Source organism: Elephas maximus, chromosome 8 (assembly GCF_024166365.1).
Source record: "Elephas maximus indicus isolate mEleMax1 chromosome 8, mEleMax1 primary haplotype, whole genome shotgun sequence".
Taxonomy (NCBI): Eukaryota; Metazoa; Chordata; class Mammalia; order Proboscidea; family Elephantidae; genus Elephas; species Elephas maximus.
Window position 1 is genome coordinate 66,007,446 of NC_064826.1, and position 21,953 is coordinate 66,029,398.

The following is a 21,953-nucleotide window of genomic DNA, read 5'->3' on the forward strand; positions in this document are numbered from 1 at the left end:
AGGAACCTAAACATTTGGATGAAGAATGAAAAATTCAGTCAATCATCCAAATGTTTGCCACGATTACATCAAACATCGGGGTACTTAAAAACATCTTGAGAAAAGACTTAATTCTAAACTTTACATCTAGATAATTGAGATCATACTGCCTTAGTGTTTCCATATGAGTGATAGTGCGTCAAGTGTGGCACATTCTAGAAATCTATTTTGAACCTTTTATATGTATATGTATATATCCCTTGCCATCACGTCAATTCCAACTCATAGGGACCCTATAGGGGTAGGACAGAGTAGAACTGCCCCGTTGGGTCTCCAAGGAGCGGCTGATGGATTCAAACTGCCAACCTTTTGGTAAGCAGCTGTACTTCTTGAGTGGCTGGTAGATTTGAACTGCCAACCTTTTGGTTAGCAGCCGAAGTTCTTAACCACTGCACCACCAGGGCTCCATATATATATATGCATGTGCATACATACATATATATAGATGTGTATGTGAACATATGTACATATGTATACACACACACACAAATATGTATTTATATACACATATATGTATATATGGAGTCCCTGGGTGATGCAAAAGGTTAATGTGTTCAACTGTTAACCAAAAGGTTGGAGGTTTGAGTTCTCCCAGAGACACCTCAGAGGAAAGGCCTGGTGATCTGCTTCTCAAAAATCAGCCATTGAAAACCCTATTGAGCACAGTTCTACTTGGATGCAGATGGGGTCATCGTGAGTCAGAAGCAACTTGACAGAAACTGATAACTGGAACATATATATGCATATGTATGCATATATATAACAATGCATTGAGCTTAAAAATAAGTGGAACTGATAAATCATGTAACTACTCATCCACTTCTGATCTTCCAAACATAAAATAAAACTAAGTAAGTCTACTTATTTAGCCTCATGGAGATCTTGTACAAATTGGTTAGCAGCAAAACACAATGGACACTGATGGCAGATCTCTGGTGCTCCAAGCTGTTGTTATTTTTGTTTTAGCATGAATTTAATTTTTTATCAAATTTAAGTAGAATTTTGACTTTTTTGAGATAGAGAGCTTTTGTGGCCCTCAAAACTTTTTGAAATGATTTAGTTAGTACTTAATTGGGACTAAGTGGTAAATGAATGAGGGAAAAGTAAATGGATGAATGAACGAATGATCAAATAGGTATTGGACAGAGTTCTCAGCTGGTGGGATTGGAGTCTAAAAAAAATAAAAGCAGTTGATTGCTGTCTGTGTTTGAGTTACCTAGAAATGTTTGAGTTATGCAGAAAAATGTAGAAATATCTCCACTGTTTGTTTTTCTCTAGTTTAGTCTCTCAACAAACTGCAAAAGATTTGAAGGGGTATTTGTTGGGATTTAACTGAAGCACGGAAGCAATCAAGTGGTTGAATTCGGAATTTTTCAAATTGAATGGCATTCCATTATCCATATTGATTTGAGCTTTGGTAAATTCAATTGTTGATACCACCTGGTTAATTTTAAGTCTTTCTGAAGCTTAAAAATAAAAAAGTTTCCAACATAGCTCAAGCAACATAAGAATTTCATCAATTGAAAACTAAGAATCATTTCTGTGGGATGTGTAAAACAAGAAGCCGACCAGCATTATTTTCTTTCGTTCTTTTTTATTTCAGTATCATTATTGAGAGTTATTCTTGAATTTTATGAAAACCAGATTGGGGCATGATGCATGTTCTCCATCGAATCATGTTCAAGGAATTGGGACTGAAAATCATTCAAACTAGAAAAATATGACTGAAAAATAAAGTGTGCATTCCTAACTCTACCTCAGAATATCTGAGACTGTTTCTGACAAAGAAGCCTTAGGCTGACTGTAGCTCTGAATTTTTTAGAAATGGAAGCTTAGCTTACCAGTCAGAAAAAGATCATATAGGTATTTTTTAAATCACGTCTTTGCTGGTTTTTCAGTTATAACGTTTTATCCTCTCACTCGTTTGTTTAGAAAGCTGTGATTTCTCACTATTGCCCACAGAAAAAAAAATCCAAATTCTTGTGAGTGTCAGTCAAGGCCTTCTCTTATCTGGCCCAGGCTACATCCTCACACAAATTTCCTACTACCCACCTTCACCGGCAAGCTCCTTCCCAGCCAAACCCTACTACAGGCTGTTCTCCAGCCTCTGCTTTGCTGCCTCTAGGCCTTTGTTCCCATTATTCCATCTCTCAGGAATGCCTGTTCTCCTTTTCGCTTGCCAAATGTTCCACATATACTTCAAGGTATAATACAGCCTCTAAGAGGTCTTTCTAACCACCCCACCAGTTCAACCCTCCTCTCCCCTCCCCCTGTATTACATGCACATGCCTGCACATGCATGTACACATACATATGTGTTCCTGTGATTTAGTCGTGGCATGTATTACATTCAAGACTGCTACCTAGGTATGCAGATTCTGCCCTGCACAAGGATGCTAAGCCCGAGCAACAAGTGGGAACAAAAAATTCCACTTACTCTCCACTTCCCAAGGCATGCACCTGCCCACTTGACTGTGTCTCTGCAAAGGACCATCTTTTTTTCTGTTCACACAAAGGCACTATATGGGCTAGCAGCAGCTCTCTTCATCTCTGTACACATTTTTTAATTCCCCTTACCAGGGCACAAGTTTGTTGAGAACAATGACCACTTTATATTCCCACCATGCCTGGAACAATACCTTTCTCACATATAGTAAGTACTCAATGGTTTTCATTGAATTTAATTGAAAAAAAATTTAAAAATTGAAGGGATGAAAAATATTTATTAAAAACAATTACCTCAGCTTATAAATGGAAATGTGCAAAATACTGCAAAACTTGAAATGTGCTTCTTAGCAGATATGGAGCAGTTGAGTTGTCTGATTTTCAGTGCGTCATGTTTCTGCCTCAGCTAAACAATTTCCTATAAAATGTAGTGCCGGGTAGTCTTCTGTGGAATTTCGGAAACCACATTTGTGATGCTGTGATAGACTATGGCAGAGTTGGACTGAAATCCATTTCTGACTGTTTGTTAAAATAGGCAAAGAATAACATTAAGAATTGTCTGAAGTGGGCAGGGTAAAGGTCAGGGAGAATGCCCATGGGAGGTGTGGAAACTTTGGGAGGAACCAGCTGGATAAGTCTGAAGTCATTATGCTTCCTAGAAGGCCACATTAAGCAAAATAAACAAACAAACAAACAAAAAAGCACCTCATTGCAAAATCCTCAAAGCTAAAGTTACTCTGACTTTGCCAACACTGTATATAGTATAACTTGATGTGGCCATGTCCCTAAAATAAAGAATCGCTTTGTAAAGACTTTAGTGGAGAATTGACTTTAGCTCTGTTGCAGTTCTACTGATGAATGGGAAATGTCCATAAATCAGGCTTTACAAACCACAAAACAATGATGTACATAATATAGGTTTCATGCCTATTTGATGACATGGCCAGGCTTTCAAATTTAAGTCTCAAGGGGAACCACTGGGCAACCTCTAGTCCATATCTGTGTACAAAATCTCCTGCTAGCTACGCACACCCGCTTTAAACTGCCTCATGTTTTCCAGGATGTGTTGAGTTTATGAGATGAACTGTTTTCTCTTCAGGAAGAAACAAGAGTTCTCCAACAGTTTGAATGTGCTCTCAAGTCTCTGGCATCTCTCTCTCTCTCTCCTTTTCCCTCCAGTCCTCTGTGATGTCAGTCTGCTTTGCCCGTTTCCATCCCAACTTGGTGGTCGGTGGGACTTACTCAGGCCAGATTGTCCTGTGGGATAATCGCAGTCATCGAAGGACACCAGTGCAGCGGACACCCTTGTCGGCTGCTGCACACACAGTAAGTGGAACTTTTGCCACATTCCTGTCAGCCACCCAAGTCCTAAAGGAAAAAATAGCTCAACTCACAAAAGTACAAATTTTGCCAGTAGCTCTGAGTTACCAAAAGAAAAACCAAACCCACTGCCATTGAGTTGATTCCAACTCATAGCAACCCTATGGGACACAGTTGAACTGCCCTATAGGGTTTCCAAGACTGTAAATCTTTTACAGAAGCAGATTGCCACACCTTTCTCCCACAGAGTGGCTGGTAGGTTCAAACTGCCGACCTTTTGGTTAGCAGATGAGTGCACCACCAGAGCTCCTAGCTCCATGTTAGAAGTATCTAATTTATGGTGATTTTATCCTGACTGACTGAAATAAATCTGAGTGAAAAGTAGGTGAAGGAAACACTGGACTTAGAGAAATCAATTAATAATCTACAATTGCTAGTGCATAGAAAAAATCTCTTTAGATGACTCAAAAGGCTACCAGTGAAAATGGATTCAAACTGTAGAAGAACACAGGAATTTTGGCCTTTTTGAAGAGGCATCTGTGGAATTGTTTTCCTAAAGAAACCCTTCACACCTGCATTATTAAAATGGAAACATATATTTTCAAATGAAGAATAAGCGTTTCAGGTCTAGGGATGGTTTATGGGACTTTGGCCTTTTCCATTTGCAATTTGAGGGAGTTCTATGACTTTAAATCCTGGAATGTGTGGTGTCTCAATGTAAAGTCTATAGTGACAGTATAATCCGTAGGGTTAAAAGTCAACATCTCAAAACCATTACTTATAATTTAGTAGAAGAGGTTCAGTACAGTGTTCATAAGACAACTACACTGTCATTTCCTTTAAGAGAAAGACAGGTATGTATGGCAATTGTTAGGAGGAACAAGAAAACAGGCATGTCTCCATCAATCCTTGATACCTTGACATTCAGGGTAACTGATGTTCTTTCTCTGAAATGCCCAAATTATGCCCATGGATACAGCTCTTCCATTGTTTTCAGTTTCCTTAATGTGGTTGCCTCATTTGTTAAGTCTGCAGGCCCCAAAACCATTCTGGCTTGAAAAAAGATTGCACTTTGCTATAGTTACCACCATGAGGAGAAAATCCTTCCACTCTTGTAAGACTGACAGTGGGAAATGACAAATATCAAGTCAACCCTAATTTTGATTGACTGGGGCCTAAGACATATGCAGATGGAACTAGTTCTTGGGAATCTTGGAAAATTGCTGTTGTCTACCCCGATTTCTCCAAACTAATAACAGAAAATTGTGCCCCAGGAGAAAATGGGCTTGATTCAGGTGTTTGCTCAAATAGTGTCAAACCACTTCTTGGCTCTAGGTAGATATCTGATGTATTAGTGAGCATACTTTCTGAAATTTCAAAATATATTTATAAATCTTAATGTTAGAACGTTTAAGAGTAACTTTTTAGGAAGAATCCAAATCTGGGAGCTCTTCCAAAGAGTTAACATTTCTTTTTCATTAACTTAAGGGTGTGATCACCACAACTAACATACTATTATCAAACTGAAGGGCATTATTTCTGTTAGGAAATTTTAAAAAGAAATATTTTTTTTTTCTCTTTTGCTGTATTTGGTCTAATCCATAGCTAAAAATGCACAGTTAATTTTTTGATTGTCTTTCAACTTCCACTGTTGCTTGGCTGATTGGTACCCGAATCAAACAGGAAAAAGAGGCCCACCACAGATTACTAACTAATTTCCTTTCACACCCACCACACATATGCATTTGGGACAACAGGAAATCATAATTAAAACAAAATCCTCTGCCACACAGTAAGTTTATTCCTAAAATAAGTTTAAAAAACAACCTGGCAACTATACTGGAAAAATTAACTGTACCATTGCTTTCTTTCCTTTAAGTAAAGTTGTGTAGATGTATGTGTATTATATGCATATGAATGCCCAAGTGTCTGCTCCTGTTCTTCTGATTTCTTTACATCTCTCTGTTTTCTTTTAAGCCAAGTTTTATTACTCGTGAAAGTACAGGCCAGTAGTACTGGTTGAAGCCAGGGAAGAAGAATAACACACATTCTTTCTTTAAGCATCTGGCTCTATACATTCTTCTAGATTTGCCTTATTTCCCTACTACACACTTAGGAATCCCAATCCATTCCGGTTTGAGTGATTTATGTTGATGCTTGGTGATTAACAACAAAGCTACATTGAACTCTTCCTGGAGAAACTAGGTGGATTCCAGGTTCATGACAATATTTGGACCCTGCTTACCTGTTCTTCAGTTTTACTAAGCTTGCTATTTTTAGGTGAGAACTTGTTTCAGGTATTTTTCAATTTGGTTTCCACATAGGGCCTTGAGTTCACGTACTACCTCAGCTTCCACATATGCTAGAGATCTGGGCAAGAACGTTGTCTATAGTTTCATAACAAATCCGTCCTATTGACACACAAAACCCTGAGACCTCATTAGGATAACATTCAGTTTCAGAGCTCTACTCCGTTTGCCACTGTGCCGGTCCACTGAGGCTGATTCATTTGAAAGTTTCCATAGGAACATGGTGTGAAAAAGATACAGGGGCATGGGTGAAGGATGTGATGCAATTGCCAAAAAAGCAAATGTAATCTTAGACTGAATTAATTGAGTCATATCTTCTAGCATAGGAGAAGTGACAATTCAGCACTGCCCTGATTTCTACACTCTGCTGATCAGAAGATAGGTAGATGGTTGTGTGTCATCCTCAGAGCTTTGCTGTAAGAGGACCTCAGGCAAAACAGGGTACATTCAGAAGAGATTGATCAGATGGGTAAGGTATTGAAAATCAGGCACCCAAGGGATCATTGAAGGCACTGGCAATGGTTAGCCTGAATAAGACAAGACTCAGGGGGAATATAAAAACAGCCGATAAATACTCAAAAAGCTCTATTGTTTTGACTTGGTCTGTATGATCCCAGTGGGAAGATACAGAAAGTATCTTCTTGAACTTTCTTTATCCCCATTGGTAGAAAGAAAAACGCCCTACGAATTAGTGCTAAAATGGTCACCCTTTAAGAAAGGTGTTCTAGCAGAGTTTGGACCACTTCTTGGTAGAGGCAGATGAGTAACTGCACTAGGTGATTGTTAGGGTACTTCCTCACCAGGAGTTTATATGATGATAACAGTTTGGGAACCAACCTTTATAATATCAACTTTACAATATTAAAGGTTGTTTCATTGTAGTTGTGTCGAGGTATTATGGACAGTTACTCATCAAGAATAAGACTTAGACTGTCAGCTATTTGCACAGAGAAGCATCAAGTAAGTTGTGGTTTGGCCACTGATGGCTAAGCTGCCTGAAATCTAACCCAAATTACTGCTAGGTTCTGCTTATGCTAACCTTCCATTTAGTATTTAATGTGCAGCTGCAAATGATTTTAGCATACCATTTAGGATGCAGCACAGGGGGATAACCTACTAGAGTTAGGACAGAAGGTTAGAGCATCTTGGTTACGGTTCCTAAAAAAAAAAAAAAAAAATGACCTTTTTCAAGGTTCTAGCCAAATGTAAGCTTCCATAATACTCCAAGTGATATGTAAAATAAATCTATAATTATCCTAGATTTTGCGGTAATATAAAAGAACCTAATTTTATCGCACTAGGTTCATTGTGCTAATTTCTCCCACCAGGATCTCTGCCCAAATTAAAGAGGTTGATGGTTATTAACCATTTTTTTTATAAAGAATGTTAACAAATGTTTGGCACTGCGATTGTGATGCATTAAATCCCAAATTTAGTAACACTTTTTCCGTAATCCTCCCCTTTTGAAGCGTGTCTTTTTCAATCACTCGTTTTCAGCTTAGAAGCCAAACTATGCAGTGGCAACTCATTGAAGTAATTCAGGTTCACCTCTCTGAGCTGTCTCTGCTCCTCCTCATTTGCTCTAGCTTTCTTCAATTCCATCACTTTGCATCTGACTGAGCAAGGTGAAGTGTGGTCAGTATTTCCACTACTATGTGTGGCTGCCAGAGCTTTTAGAAAGAAATCAGTTTCAAACCAAAAGTGGCAAATGACCTGAGGCTTGTCTTATTGTAGGATTATGTCACTCCTTAATCCTTGTTTTAGAGGAATGTGTTTGACACTCAAATGTAAGCATTTCCACTGGATCTCTGTATGATCCTCCATGTTTATGTTTTCACAGCATCCCGTGTACTGTGTAAATGTTGTTGGGACCCAGAATGCTCATAACCTCATCACTGTCTCTACCGATGGTAAAATGTGTTCCTGGAGCCTGGACATGCTGTCAACTCCACAGGTGGGTTTGTTTTCCCCATGCACATGACAACATTCTGGTTAAAAGAGATGCCTGCCTAATGGAACATAGTTCCTAAAAGCCAAACCCTCACATCCTATGTGAGCTAAAACCAATAGATGCACTTGAAAGAGTGGGGCCTGCTTACAGCAGTCTCCTCTTGAAGCCAAAACCCATTTCCTTTACCTCAAATCATGTAATTATTGTAATACGTTAATACTTAGGTCAGTTTCAAGTGAAAATGAAATAATCCATTTTAAAGCATAGTAATTATGGAAGTTGCTGTGGTATGAATTGTACTTACCCTACTGCATTGTTAAACAAATGCAAATGAGGTTGGAGTTCAGTAGAGCAATCTCTTACAGGCACTTGCCTTGGAGAAAAGGTACCTCAGCAAAGCAGAAATCCAAGCCCTTGCTTGAATCTGTCACCTAGATAACAAACTATGTTTATGAAGAATTTGTCAAACCATCCGTTTTCCCCCTCTGAAATGTTTGTTAGTATGGCTTCTGCCATTCCTTGCTCAACAAATGAGAAATCAAAAATGAAAAAGTTCCAGAGTTTCCAAACCACTACTGATTACAGTAATGGAAACCAAACAAAGGGGCAAAAGTGGAGGAAACCTTTGGTGAGGCATCTTAAATACAACATGAGAATATATGTGTGTATCCATACACACAGAGTGGTACATACCTATAGCTGTACACATAAACACACACACACACACGTAATCGCACACTTTTTTCCACATTTCTTTGTAGGAAAAAATAAAAAGACTTCACTGTCCTCCAACTAAAAAACACAGAGTTTATTGTTATAGCCTTTGACAAAAATGTGAAGAAACATCAAGAAAATTCTAAATATATCTAGAAGAAAATTCTCAACTTTACATTTCTATTCCTTTTCTTGGGTTAATGATCCTAAAATGTCTCTTACACAATTCTAGGAGACACTGAAGCTTCAAAATAAGAATCTCCCTTAAAAAAAAAGCCTCCACAAAATACAGTTCTCTTAATTTTAAGTGGAAAAACAGAGAGAGATAACTAATAAGCTGCTTACAATTCAAGTTCTTTTTTTTTTAATAATATTTATTGTGTTTTTGGTGAAGGTTTACACAGCAGGTTAGGTTCCTGTTCAGCAATTTCTACACCAATTGTTCAGTGACATGGGTTACATTCTTCACAATGCATGAGCTTTCTCATTATTTCCATTCTGGTTGTTTCGTTTAAGTTCCTGTTTTTGCTGATCTTTAACATGATACAAGCCTGGAGTTGTGTGTGGGTATTTTATGGCCTTGTCTTAACAGTCTCAGCAATGCATTGTTTCCTTTTAAAAGCATAGCAATGATAAATAGCCATAAGAGAGAACCCTCAATGTAGGAATATTTAATTGCCCGTTTTGCTGGTTAAAGAATATGTTTAGGTTAAAACCAGTCGCAGAGGTGCTATGAGGACATTTTTGTTCATTTTTTCACGCCCATAGGTACCCATCTCTAAACAAAGACTGAGAATTTCATGGAATGGCTTCTGTGGATGGCAGGGAGAAGTAGGGGCATCTGGCAGTTGCCCTGGTCCCTCCCTCTCCAAAGTGGGCAGCCAAGAGACTCACCCTCTTATATACCCAAGAGAATTGAAAGCAGACACTCAGATACTTGTACACAAATGTTCATTGCAACATTTTCCACAATAGCCAAAACGTAAAAACAACCCAAGTGTCCATCAACAGATGAATGATAAACAAAATGTGGTATATACATAAGATGGAATTTTATTCAGCCATGAAGAGAAATGAAGTCCTGATACCTGCTATACATGGATGAACCTTGAAAACATTATGTTAAGTGAAATGTCAAACACAGAAAACAAATACTATATGATCTCACTTATATGAAATATCTAGAATAGGCCAATGCACAGAGACAAAAGTGTATTAGTGGTTACCAGGGGCTCAGGGAATGGGGAGAGTTACTGCTTAAGAGATGTTTGAGATGATGAAAAGCTTTTGGAAATAAATAGTAGTGATGGTTGCACAATGAGGTGAATGAATTAACATCACTGAACCGTACACTTAAGAATGGTTAAAATGGAAAATTTTTTGTTAGGCATATATTTTACCACCATAAAATTGAAAAAAATAAAATTTAGATGTAAGAGAGAGAGAGAGACTTACCTTCTCTGCAGCTAATTTTAGTGATGGTGCAGAGCTTGCATTGTCCAGTTCCCCCCCCCCACCTTTAATAATGAGGGAAAGATTTATTTTATTTGTATCTATTAAGCTACACATTGTCTTTCATCAAACTATTAGAAACATGAAACAATTTATTATGCCATACTTGGGGTACCAAAAAAAAACCCAAACCCATTTCCAATGAGTCGATTCCGACTCATAGCGACCCTATAGGACAGAGTCAGTTTTCTATATTGTCATAGCGCCCCCTCCTTTAGCCCAGATACTGATGTGCTCACTATGTGGGCATCTCACTTACTGCCAGCATCACATGACCACGTGGTCTGTGCTGTGCAGTTGTTTGTTTGCATAAGAAAGACCAAACCCCCAAGCAACTATAATAATATGATATCCCAGAATGATTTTTTAAAATAATTTCAGATGCACAAAATAGGCCATTTTATGTAAGTAGACCGGAATGCTCAAGGACATTCCACTAATCCCACTGCCGTCGAGTCAATTCTGACTCATAGCGACCCTAAAGGACAGAGCAGAACTGCCCCATAGAGTTTCCAAGGAGCACTTGGCAGATTTGAACTGCCGACCTTTTTGGTTAGCAGCCATAGCTCTTAACCACTACACCACCAGGGTTTCCTCAAGGACATTAGTCTTGCTTGAATACTTTTGACTGTCATAAACCTAACGGAGCAGTTTGTCTTTTAAAATACACTTGAATTCCCAGTTTAGAAAATAATTTCATAGTAAATACTCTCATTTACTGTTTTAAAGACTTGTTTAAACACAGTACTTTGCAGGTTCACAGCCTATGCTCCCAACAACTGCCGTTTGGGAAGTCTAGTCCCTGCTGAGATCTGGTTTTTATGACCTGAGTGACAACTTTCTGGTTTTAGTCCGTGGCGGACCCACACTACTGCTTTGACAAATGTGCTTCGTACATCTGCTATTAGTACATGTGTATTCTCATGAACAATTGATCTGGAAAATGTTTGTAAATACAAGGATATTGTGTGTTTTATTAAAGCCTGGGGCTGACAAGTGTAACCATTACAGCATTATCTTTTGTTTCTGCACCATTAGTTTCAAAATTCTCACCTGTCATCTCAGCCTGACTTTAGAAGCAGCAGCACACGCTGATGAAATCCAGCCGGCCTGAAACCAGAGATACACAGAAGCATGAATGTCAGGGCAGTAAAGCGTGGTTTCTGGCACAGCCAGGGTCTTTTGTAACGCTGTGTGAAAAGCAAACAGACAATTTAGCCAAATGATTTTTCCGTGCTATCTTTGGCATGGCAAGGAGTTGACAGATGGAAATGTAACCATACCGTGTTTTGGTAGGAGAGCATGGAGCTGGTGTACAATAAGTCCAAGTCTGTGGCTGTTACTGGAATGGCTTTCCCAACAGGAGACGTCAATAACTTCGTGGTTGGCAGTGAGGAGGGTACAGTCTACACGGCTTGTCGTCATGGAAGGTGATTTTCTGTTTTCTTACTGATGACATGTTCCTTGTTTCCGAAAGTCCGTTATCGAATCCTGAGTTGTAACCACTTTTCATTTGGAAGTGGCATTTCTGAAGACATGCACAGCACAACTCGAGCCTTTATTATCTTAAAGCGTACATCTGCCCTGGTCATTTTTTTCATTTCATTTCCAGTAACCATCAAGCCAACTCTGACTCATGGTGACCTCGTGTGTCAGAGTAGAACTGTGCTCCATAGGGTTTTCAATGCCTGATTTTTTGCAAGTAGGTCACCAGGCCTTTCTTCCAAGGCATCTCTGGGAACTTAAACCTCTATTGGCAGCCGAGCCCATTAACCATTTGCACCACCCAGGGGCTCCCTCCTGTCATTACCCACTTGTAAATCTTTGATGGTTCAGCCTGCCTTGAGGAAAACAGTCCAGACTTCTTAGCATATCACGTGAGACCCTAACTCTCTGGCCCTTCCCAGCCTTATCTTCTCCATATGCCTTCGGGTTCCAGCCACATGCCCATCAGGTATAACAATCCCCAAACACAGTTTATCCCACCTCACCTCCATGCTTCTGTATACTCGGTTTCTTCTGCAAAGTCTAGCCTTTCTCTCTTTTTGGCTAATTCCTCCTCATCCTTCAGGAGTTGGCATAGAGGTCACTCTGCTTTGAGGCCTTTCCTGATTCTCTTGGGGAAAAAAAACACACAAAACTTTCTTCTTTGTGGTCACATAGAAACTTCATTCCTTTTATTCGTTCAAAGAGGACTTATCAGAAACCTACCATGTGCTAGATACCATCTTAAGGATACAGAAAGGAGTAAGACAGACATGGAGGTCATCTTCTAGTTGAGGGCGAATGATAATAAACAAGTAAATATATAGTGTAAGATGACAATGCATGCTATGGAGAAAATTAAAGTAGGATAAAGGAGATAGGAAGAATCCTGGTGGTGCAGTGGTTAAAGCACTCGGCTGCTAACCAGAAGGTCAGTGGTTCAAACCCACCAACTGCTCTGTGGGAAAAAGATGTGGCAGTCTGCTTCTATAAAGATTTACATTCTTGGAAACCTTATGAGTCAATTCTACTCAGTTCTACTCACTATGAGTCAAGATCGACTTGACGACAACAGATTTGATTTCTGGTTAAGGGAGATAGGACTGTAGGCTGTCAGATAGCTTTGATATTTTCTAATTTTTTTGTGTGTATGTTTCTATGATGGCATTAATCACATTTTATTTCAATTATTCATTCATCCGCCACTTGTCTCTTATTAAACTATTTTCACTTTATCTTTCATTCCCTATCCAATGCCTAAAGCATGTAGTAAATGAGGAGCTAAAAATGTACTTGGGGAATGAAGAAATAAATGACTCTATCCAAATACTGTAGAGAAATGCCTTAGGATCCCTCCTCCCAGTCAGGGGAATTGGAACAGTATGAGCCATACAAGCCACCATGCATTTTCCAGGGATAGGAACTCTGCCTTGACTGAGAGATTGGCAAATGGCCCCAGAAAACAGTCTTCAGGATAAGTGGAATCCAGTCATTTGCATGAGATTATAAAATGGCAGGCAAAACTTTACAGGTAGCCTCACATCTTTTGAAAGATTCACTATGTTCACCCTGCGGAATTTCTCTTTCACCTTAGTAGTTCTTGTTAAATTGATTTTTTTCATCTCTTGCACCTATCCTAGGCGATTTCATGAGGAACCACAGACTGTTCCAAGTTCACAGCCCTATGTTTTATGAGTTGTAGAAGTCACAAGCATCCATGGTTCATCTATGTGTGGTTGTTTTTTTTCCCCCTTCAAACAACATGAGTTGTGATATTCTCGCTGTTGTGGACATGGAAACAAGCAGTATTTGCCCTGTTCACATGATGGAAAGATGACTAGGAAGATAGGCCTTAGAGTTCCATGCCCAGTGCTGCTGCTTCATGAAAGCTGGCTAAAAACCATACGTTAAAGTTTCGTCAAACCATAAAAAGATCTGATGACGTTATTCATTCACCCAAACATTTGCTGCATACCTACTTTGAGGGAAGCATGTTGTTTGGTCTGTGAGGCCTTCAAACATCATTTAAGTATGGCTGCTGTCACTAGGAAACTGATGGTGGGGAGAAGGTAAATGCACAAATACCTACAACAGAGGTAGAATGTTATAACTGGCACAAGAGAGGTACAAGCAGTGCAGTGGGCCAACGTGGAGTCGCAAGTTTATCTCCACATTTATTAGAATCAATAAGGCATAGTTTAAGTAACTTAATCCAGGGTTTTTTTTTTTTTTTTTTTTTTTACCTAGGACCTTAATTATCACTGAAGGCTATAGAGCATGTTCATAGATTTTTCTCAGATTTTTTTCTCTTTTTGTGTTTTCAGTTTCTCTAATGTGACTAACCTTTTACCTGATGACCATTTTTGTTCTGTATCTATTGTCCTTTATAAGCACAGTCAGAATATGCACTCTCAGAATATGTCAAGAAGAGTATCTGTGACAAACACCACAAACCTCTTTACAACGAGCTTGATTTTGCCTTTTGTGTTGGTTTATCTATCTGAAATAGAAGACACAGATCTTAGTAGGGTCCTAAAGTAGCAGGGATTTGGCTTTGTAGTTATTTTAAATGAGTGATGCAGGGCTATGGGGTGGGAGTGGGATTTCTTCTTTTCACCTAATATGCAGAAGGCACGTATCCACTTCCACAAATTAAAGAAGGTCCCCATTTTGCACCCTATAAACCCTCTCGGGATGCTGCTAAGAGAAAGTGGAATCACACCAGGGGCCACTTCAAAGATCAGTTCCTCGTGTTCATTAGAACAAATTTTAATAATCACACATGGAACTGTGGTTAGCAGTTTCACTGGGCATGATTTCTGAGTGCCTGTTACACGGGATACATGCTTCAGCACTTTGCTCATGATTTCAAATTTTGCTCAGCATATTGACATTCTTTGGTGCTCTGGAATCCCAAATACTTTAATAATTTAATTCAGTTTTACTCATAATGACATAATATTTATATTCCACAATTCCTATATATTCGTCATATTTAAAGCCTCATCTAGGAGCCCTGGTGGTGCAGTGGTTATGAGCTATGGCTGCTAACCAAAAGGTCAGTAGTTTGAATCTACCCAGCTGCTCCATGAAAACCCTATGGGTAGTTCTACTCTATCTTATAGGGTTGCTGAGTCAGAATCGACATGACGGCAGTGGGTTTGGCTTGGTTTATAACCTCATGTATTTTCTAAATGTACTATCTTTGCTATATTTTCTAAGATTTTTCTAATTACATATGATTGCATGCATACTGTTATGTGATCATAGAGAGCTGGAAGTCGCAGCTTGGTTAAATAAGTTAATGATGCCTGTGGATGACTTTTAAAATGTGTATTACTCTCTCTCAAGTGTGCCTTAAAAGTTTGTCTTGTCCTTTGCAATTTCGTTCAACAAATATTTATTAAGTATTTTTCATGTGATTTATAAACAGTGGCCACAAAGACAAGGTCCCTGCCCTCATGGAATTTATACTTAGTGGCCCTGTAAATTTCTCTTCTGTTTTCAGTGGAGAAAACACATCATTTTCCCCATATTATATTTATGTATATTATTAAGTGATGACAAGGGTTTCCACAAAGGATTATATTTTCAGGTATGTCAACCTAATTTAAAAAACTTCTTTTAAAGGATAAGTGAATATGCCTTCAAGGATATATAGAGTTTTATAGCCAATAACCAAAAAAACCAAACCCGTTGCCGTCAAGTCAATTACGACTCATAGTGACCCTATAGCCAATAAAAAACCAAACCAAACCCACTGCCATTGACTCGATTCTGACTCATAGTGACCCTATAAGACAGGGTGGAACTGCCCCACAGAGTTTCCAAGGAGTACCTGGCAGATTAGAACTGACAACCGTTTGGTCAGCAGCCGTAGCACTTAACCACTATGCCACCAGGGTTTCCATAGCCAATAGACTAAAAGAAGTTAAAATAGAACGTGTACAACGTGTCTTCACAAGAATAGAATGGTCTTTTTATCAATATGGAAGTTTCTGATATCTAAGTATTTATGTTTCCCATCAAAATAGCTGCATCAGCAATGATGGGATTTGAGGAACTTCTGAAAAAGGATAAAATAATAAAATTTGACATTAAATTCTGATGATTAAGAAGATTGTATTGTCCTTTTACTCCCCTTTTTCCTTCTCATAAACTTTACTGGTTTTCAAACACCAAAAATACTCTAGCACTTTTGCAGTTTCTTTCATCTAAAGAGAACTCAAAATGGTTTCCTTTTTGGTGGTGTTGGTTCTTGTAAATTATGGAAAAGTAGTCATGCAGAGAAGCCCTGGTGGCACAGTAGTTAAGAGCTCGGCTGCTAACCAAAAGGTTTGGCAGTTCAAATCTACTGCTCACTGGAAACACTATGGGGCAGTTCTACTCTGTCCTATAGGATTGATATGAGTCGAAACTGACGCAACGGCACCTAACAACAGTCATACAGAGATGAGTTTGTTTTTTTAAAGGAATTACTGTTTTGCAAAGGTCACTGAAATTCTGCTCCCTGGTGGTTTTCATGCAGCAAAGCAGGCATTGGTGAGATCTTCGAGGGTCACCAAGGACCAGTGACGGGGATTAACTGCCACATGGCAGTGGGCCCAATTGATTTTTCACACCTGTTTGTCACGTCATCGTTCGACTGGACCGTCAAACTGTGGACCACAAAGGTAAGAATGCCTTGATTGAAATTCTCAGGTATTTGATAGGGGGAGAGGATGTTTTCTATTCCCTGGGGGTACTTGTAGGCAGTGGTTACACCTGAATCCTCTTCCAGATAACTTAGCACTGGGAATTCATACAACCTATTGGTGAATCTGTTCTGCCCTAGAGCTAGTTAAGGCTAACTTTTGTAGTTTATTTTATTTTTAAATATTAAGTAAATAATACTTGAAGCCATTCTAATTGCAAAAATTTCAAAAGATTCAAATAATGGTAAAGCTGAAGTCCTCCTTCACCGGTAATAAACCTGCCCACCCAGGGGCCTAACTATGGAAGACAGTGCCTAGGGCAATTAGTATTAAATTGCTGAATGATCTTTCATAGCTGGCCAGTAGAAACTGCTAATTGGCACCGGGCCTTAAGTGGCACCAGGGCATAAGTGCTCCCTGCCACCGCCCCCCCCATTAAGCCTCTGGACCCTCCAGTCCTCTTTGCAGCCCACCATCCCAGTCTTCTCCCCAGGGGTAACCTCTACTATCAGTTTAGTGTAGCTCTTCCAGACCATTGTAGCATCTGTACACATACGTGTATGGAAATACATAAGCCTTTGAAGGTTTTAAGCTGATAAATGGCACCGTAATATTTATCTTTTTAGAAGGCCATTCTGAACATGGTGAACATAATTAATGTCACTGACTTGTATTCGTAAAAAAGGTTTGAAATGGCAAATGTTCTGTTACATATATTTTTGCCACAATAAAATAAAATAAATCAGGTTTTACAGAAGGTCATTCTGACCTTGGTTGGGAGCAAGAGGAAAAAGAAAGACTACCTAGAAGGAAGCCGCAGTAATCTAGAGGAGAAGTCATGGTGGCTAAGACCAGTAGTTTGGGGTGAAGAGAAGTGGATTTGAGAACCACTTAAGAGGTAAAAGCCACAGAAGCTGGCAATTGATTTGATACAAGGGAAGTGAGGGAGGGAGTTAGAGAAGAGAACCCCGGCTTCTGACTGGGGTGCCTGATGATGTGTGGTAGCATTCACCGCAGTGGAGAACACCAAAGGAGGGGCATGTCTGGGAAGACGCTTTGCATAAGTTAGTTTAAAGCAACTGTGGGGTTCAAAGGAGCCCTAGTGGTGCAGTGATTAAGTGCTCAGCTGCTAATCAAAAGGTTGGCATTTCAAACCCACCGTCTTCTCCGCTGGTGAAAGATGTGACAATCTGCTTCCATAAGGATTACAGCCTTGAAAACCCCCTGGGGCAGTTCTGCTCTGTCCTAGAGGGTTGCTATGAGTCAGAATCGACTCAACGGCAATGGGTTTTGGTGGGGCACAATTCAAGATCTTCTTTAGGCTGTTTGATACGTGGGGCAGAAATGCAAGATAGAGCTCTGGGCTGGGGATAGGCATTTAGTAGTAGTCAGAATTGTTGTTGTTAGGTGCCGTCGAGTCGGTTCCGACTCATAGCGACCCTATGCACAACAGAATGAAACACTGCCCGGTCCTGAGCCATCCTTACAATCGTTGTTATGCTTGAGCTCACTGTTGCAGCCACTGTGTCAATCCACCTCGTTGAGGGTCTTCCCCTTTTCTGTTGACCCTGTACTCTGCCAGGCATGATGTCCTTCTCCAGGGACTGATCCTTCCTGAGAACATGTCCAAAGTATGTAAGATGCAGTCTCGCCATCCTTGCCTCTAAGGAGCATTCTGGTCACACTTCTTCCAGGACAGATTTGTTCGTTCTTTTGGCAGTCCATGGTATAGTCAGTATTCTTCGCTAACACCACAATTCAAAGGTGTCAACTCTTCTTCGGTCTTCCTTATTCACTGTCCAGCTTTCACATGCATATGATGTGATTGAAAATACCATGGCTTGGGTCAGGTGCACCTTAGTCTTCAGGGTGACATCTTTGCTCTTCAACACTTTGAAGAGGTCCTTTGCAGCAGATTTGCCCAATGCAATGCGTCTTTTGATTTCTTGACTGCTGCTTCCATGGCTGTTGATTATGGATCCAAGTAAAATGAAATCCTTGACAACTTCAATCTTTTCTCCGTTTATCATGATGTTGCTCATTGGTCCAGTTGTGAGGATTTTTGTTTTCTTTATGTTGAGGTGCAGTCCATATTGAAGGCTGTGGTCTTTGATCTTCATTAGTAAGTGCTTCAAGTCCTCTTCACTTTCAGCAAGCAAGGTTGTGTCATCTGCATAACACAGGTTGTTAATGAGTCTTCCTTCAATCCTGATGCCCCGTTCTTCTTCATATAGTCCAGCTTCTCGGATTATTTGTTCAGAATACAGGTTAAATCGGTATGGTGAAAGAATACAGCCCTGACGCACACCTTTCCTGACTTTAAACCAATCAGTATCCCCTTGTTCTGTCCGAACAACTGCCTCTTGGTCTATGTAAAGGTTCCTCATGAGTACAATTAAGTGTTCCGGAATTCCCATTCTTCGCAGCATTATCCATAGTTTGTTATGATTCACACAGTCGAATGCCTTTGCATAGTCAATAAAACACAGGTAAACATCCTTCTGGTATTTTCTGCTTTCAGGCAGGATCCATCTGACATCAGCAATGATATCCCTGGTTCCACATCCTCTTCTGAAACTGGCCTGAATTTCTGGCAGTTCCCTGTCGAATAGTCAGAATAGCAATAATAATAATAATTAAAAACTCTGTGAGTCAAAGGGGTGGAATTTTAAAGAAAACTTAAGACAAAAACCAGAGGAAGAGGAGTATTTAGGAAATAAACAGGAGAAATGTGGTTAAAAAGGAACACCCTGAGAAGTAGGAGAAAAATTAGAGCTTGTATGTGGCATCATGGGCATCAGTGGAGAAGACAGAGTCAAGAGGACAGAACTGACTTTTAACTATGTGAAAGGATGCACAACCTCACTTACTGGAGAAATTCAAAGTAAAACTAAGTTAAAAAACCTATTTTCAACTATCAGATTGGTAAAAATCCAGCAGTTTGACAACATACTGTGACAAGGCTGAAAGAAACTAGCCACTCGTACATTACTGCTGGTAAAGCAAAATGGTACAACACTGTGAAGGAGAATCTGGCAATATCTAAAAATAATGCATGTGTATTTCCCATTTCTAGGAATCTATGCCAAAAATACACCAGCAAAAAATAAGAAAAATTGCTAAAGGGGTTCTGAGTTTCTGTTTGGGGTGATGTAAAATTTTGGGAAATGGATAGTGGTGAAGATAGCCGAACATGGTGAAGGTAATTATTGTCACTGAATTATACACTTAAAAATGGTTAAAATGACAAAGTTTTTATTGTGTTTATTTTACCACAATAAAATTTAAAAATTAATATTAAAAAATAGAGGAACAAGGATATTCATTCTGAGGCTATTTGAATAGCAAAAGACTGGAAACAACCCAATACTCCATCAATAGGGCACTGAGTAAATAAAATGTGGTACATCCACACCAGAGAATACTAGTCAGATGTAGAAAGCAATGAAGAAGACTTCTACATACTATTATGGAGTGAACTTTAGGATATATTTTCGAATGAGAAAGACAAGGTAAAGAAAACTATACATAGTATGCTGTCATTCTTTAGTATTACACTTATATGTTTTTTAAAAGTCGGAATGATAAACCACACACATACACAAAAATTACATATAGGCTGAGAAATTACTAGGCTGAAAGAAACAGATGTAAAAGCCAGACTTATCTGAGTATACCCTGTTTGTACATCTGATGTTGAAATCATGTATGTATTTTACACATTTATGAAACAAAACAAAATAAGAAAGCATTCATAAAAAATTTAAAGTAACATGAAACAAATCAATCTTACTGTGGATCAAACTTGTGGCAAAACCTCACAGTAAGGAATGATTTTAAGTGACCTTAAAATATTGCATTTTGACTATATGTTCCTAGAGAGATACATATTTTAAGGACAAAAAGAACTACCAAAAAAAAAAAAAAAAAAAACCTTAAACAGCTTCTAGCACCTATATCGCTGGTGCTCCAATTGTTACTGTTCTTCTGAGGCTGTTGTTTGTATCTCAAGATAAATCACGTGACTAATGCAGGTGTCATTGAGAAGTGAGATTATGAGCGTTGTTGAAAGGAGATTCAGATGTGTAAAGTTAAGTAAAAACCCTGTATGTAACAATTCTAAAATTGAGTTGAAAGTAAGTATTCAATGTATGTTATTTTTAAATGTAAAAGAATACTTATTCACAGCTCTTTCTACCAAAAAGACCTAGAAACAAGGACCAATCCAGTAGCACTAATACTCCTAGTATCCAGAAAGGGGTATCTAAATACCAGTCCCACTAAAAGAAACCAGGGGTCCTTGGAGAAATGACTGATTCCAGATCTGTGCAAGAAATGTACAAAATGAGCCTGAAACAGCTCATCATAACAGAAAACAAGGAAGCTACCAAACCCTATAAGGGTCTTAGGAAAGGACTCGGGAACCAACTTGAGTAAGTTTCTGTTGGCCAAAAATCATCGTTCATTCATCATTGTCATCATCATAATCCTGAGGTGCCATCAAGTCAGTTCTGACTCATAGCAACCCTACATACAACAGAAGGAAGCACTGCCCAGTCCTGCACCATGCCCACAGTCATTGCTATGTTTGAGCCCGTTGTTGCTGCCACTGTGTCAATCCATCTCGTTGAGGGTCATCTTCTTTTTCGCTGACCCTCTATTTTATCAAACATGATGTCCTTCTCCAGGGACTGGTCCCTCCAGATAACATGTCCAAAGTATGTGAGATGAAGTCTCACCATTCTTGCTTCTAAGGAGCATTCTGGCTATACTTCTTCCAGGACAGGTTGGTTCATTCTTCTGGCCTTCCATGGTATATTCAACATTTTTCACCAATACCATAATTCAAAGATACCAATTCTTCTTTGTACTTCCTTATCCATTGTCCAGCTTTCACTTGCTTATTCCTCAAGGTGACATCTTTGCTTTTTAACACTTGAAAGAGTTCTTTTGCAGCAGATTTGCCCAAGGCAATAAATACATCGTTTGATTTCTTGACTGCTGCTTCCGTGGGCATTGATTGTGGATCCAAGTAAAACGAAGTCCTTGACAACTTCAGTCTTTTCTCCATGTATTACTTATTGGTCCAGTTGTGAGAATTTTTGTTTTCTTTATGTTGAGGTATACTACATACATCAATAAGTGCTTTAAGTCCTTTTCACTTTCAACAAGCAAGGTTGTGTCATCTGCATATTGCAGGTTGTTAATTAATCTTCCTCCAATCATGGTGCCTTGTTCTTCATATAGTCCAGCTTCTCAGATTATTTGTTCAGCATACAGACTGAATAAGTATGGTGAAAGAACACAAACCTGATACACAACTTTTCTGATTTTAAACCATTCAGCATCCCATGGTTCTGTTCAAACGATTGCCTCTTGGTCTATGTATAAGTTCCACATGAGCACAATTAAGTGTTCTATAATTCCCATTCTTTGCAATGTTACCCATAATTTGTTAGATCATCAACAAGGATAATAAATTTA

General features: G+C 39.1%; 1 protein-coding gene across 4 annotated transcripts in view; it reads left to right on the forward strand.

The window, feature by feature from the left end:
* DYNC1I1 (dynein cytoplasmic 1 intermediate chain 1) overlaps positions 1–21,953 on the forward strand; it is a 325,120-nt gene that overhangs the window by 250,369 nt on the left and 52,798 nt on the right. For 3 of the 4 annotated variants that reach the window (XM_049893292.1, XM_049893293.1, XM_049893294.1), the window contains 4 exons: positions 3,664–3,810; positions 7,954–8,067; positions 11,587–11,720; positions 16,304–16,448. In XM_049893292.1, coding sequence (XP_049749249.1) covers positions 3,664–3,810; positions 7,954–8,067; positions 11,587–11,720; positions 16,304–16,448 — 540 coding nt within the window. The remainder of the gene's footprint in view (positions 1–3,663; positions 3,811–7,953; positions 8,068–11,586; positions 11,721–16,303; positions 16,449–21,953) is intronic. The other variant, XM_049893295.1, reaches the window with a different exon arrangement.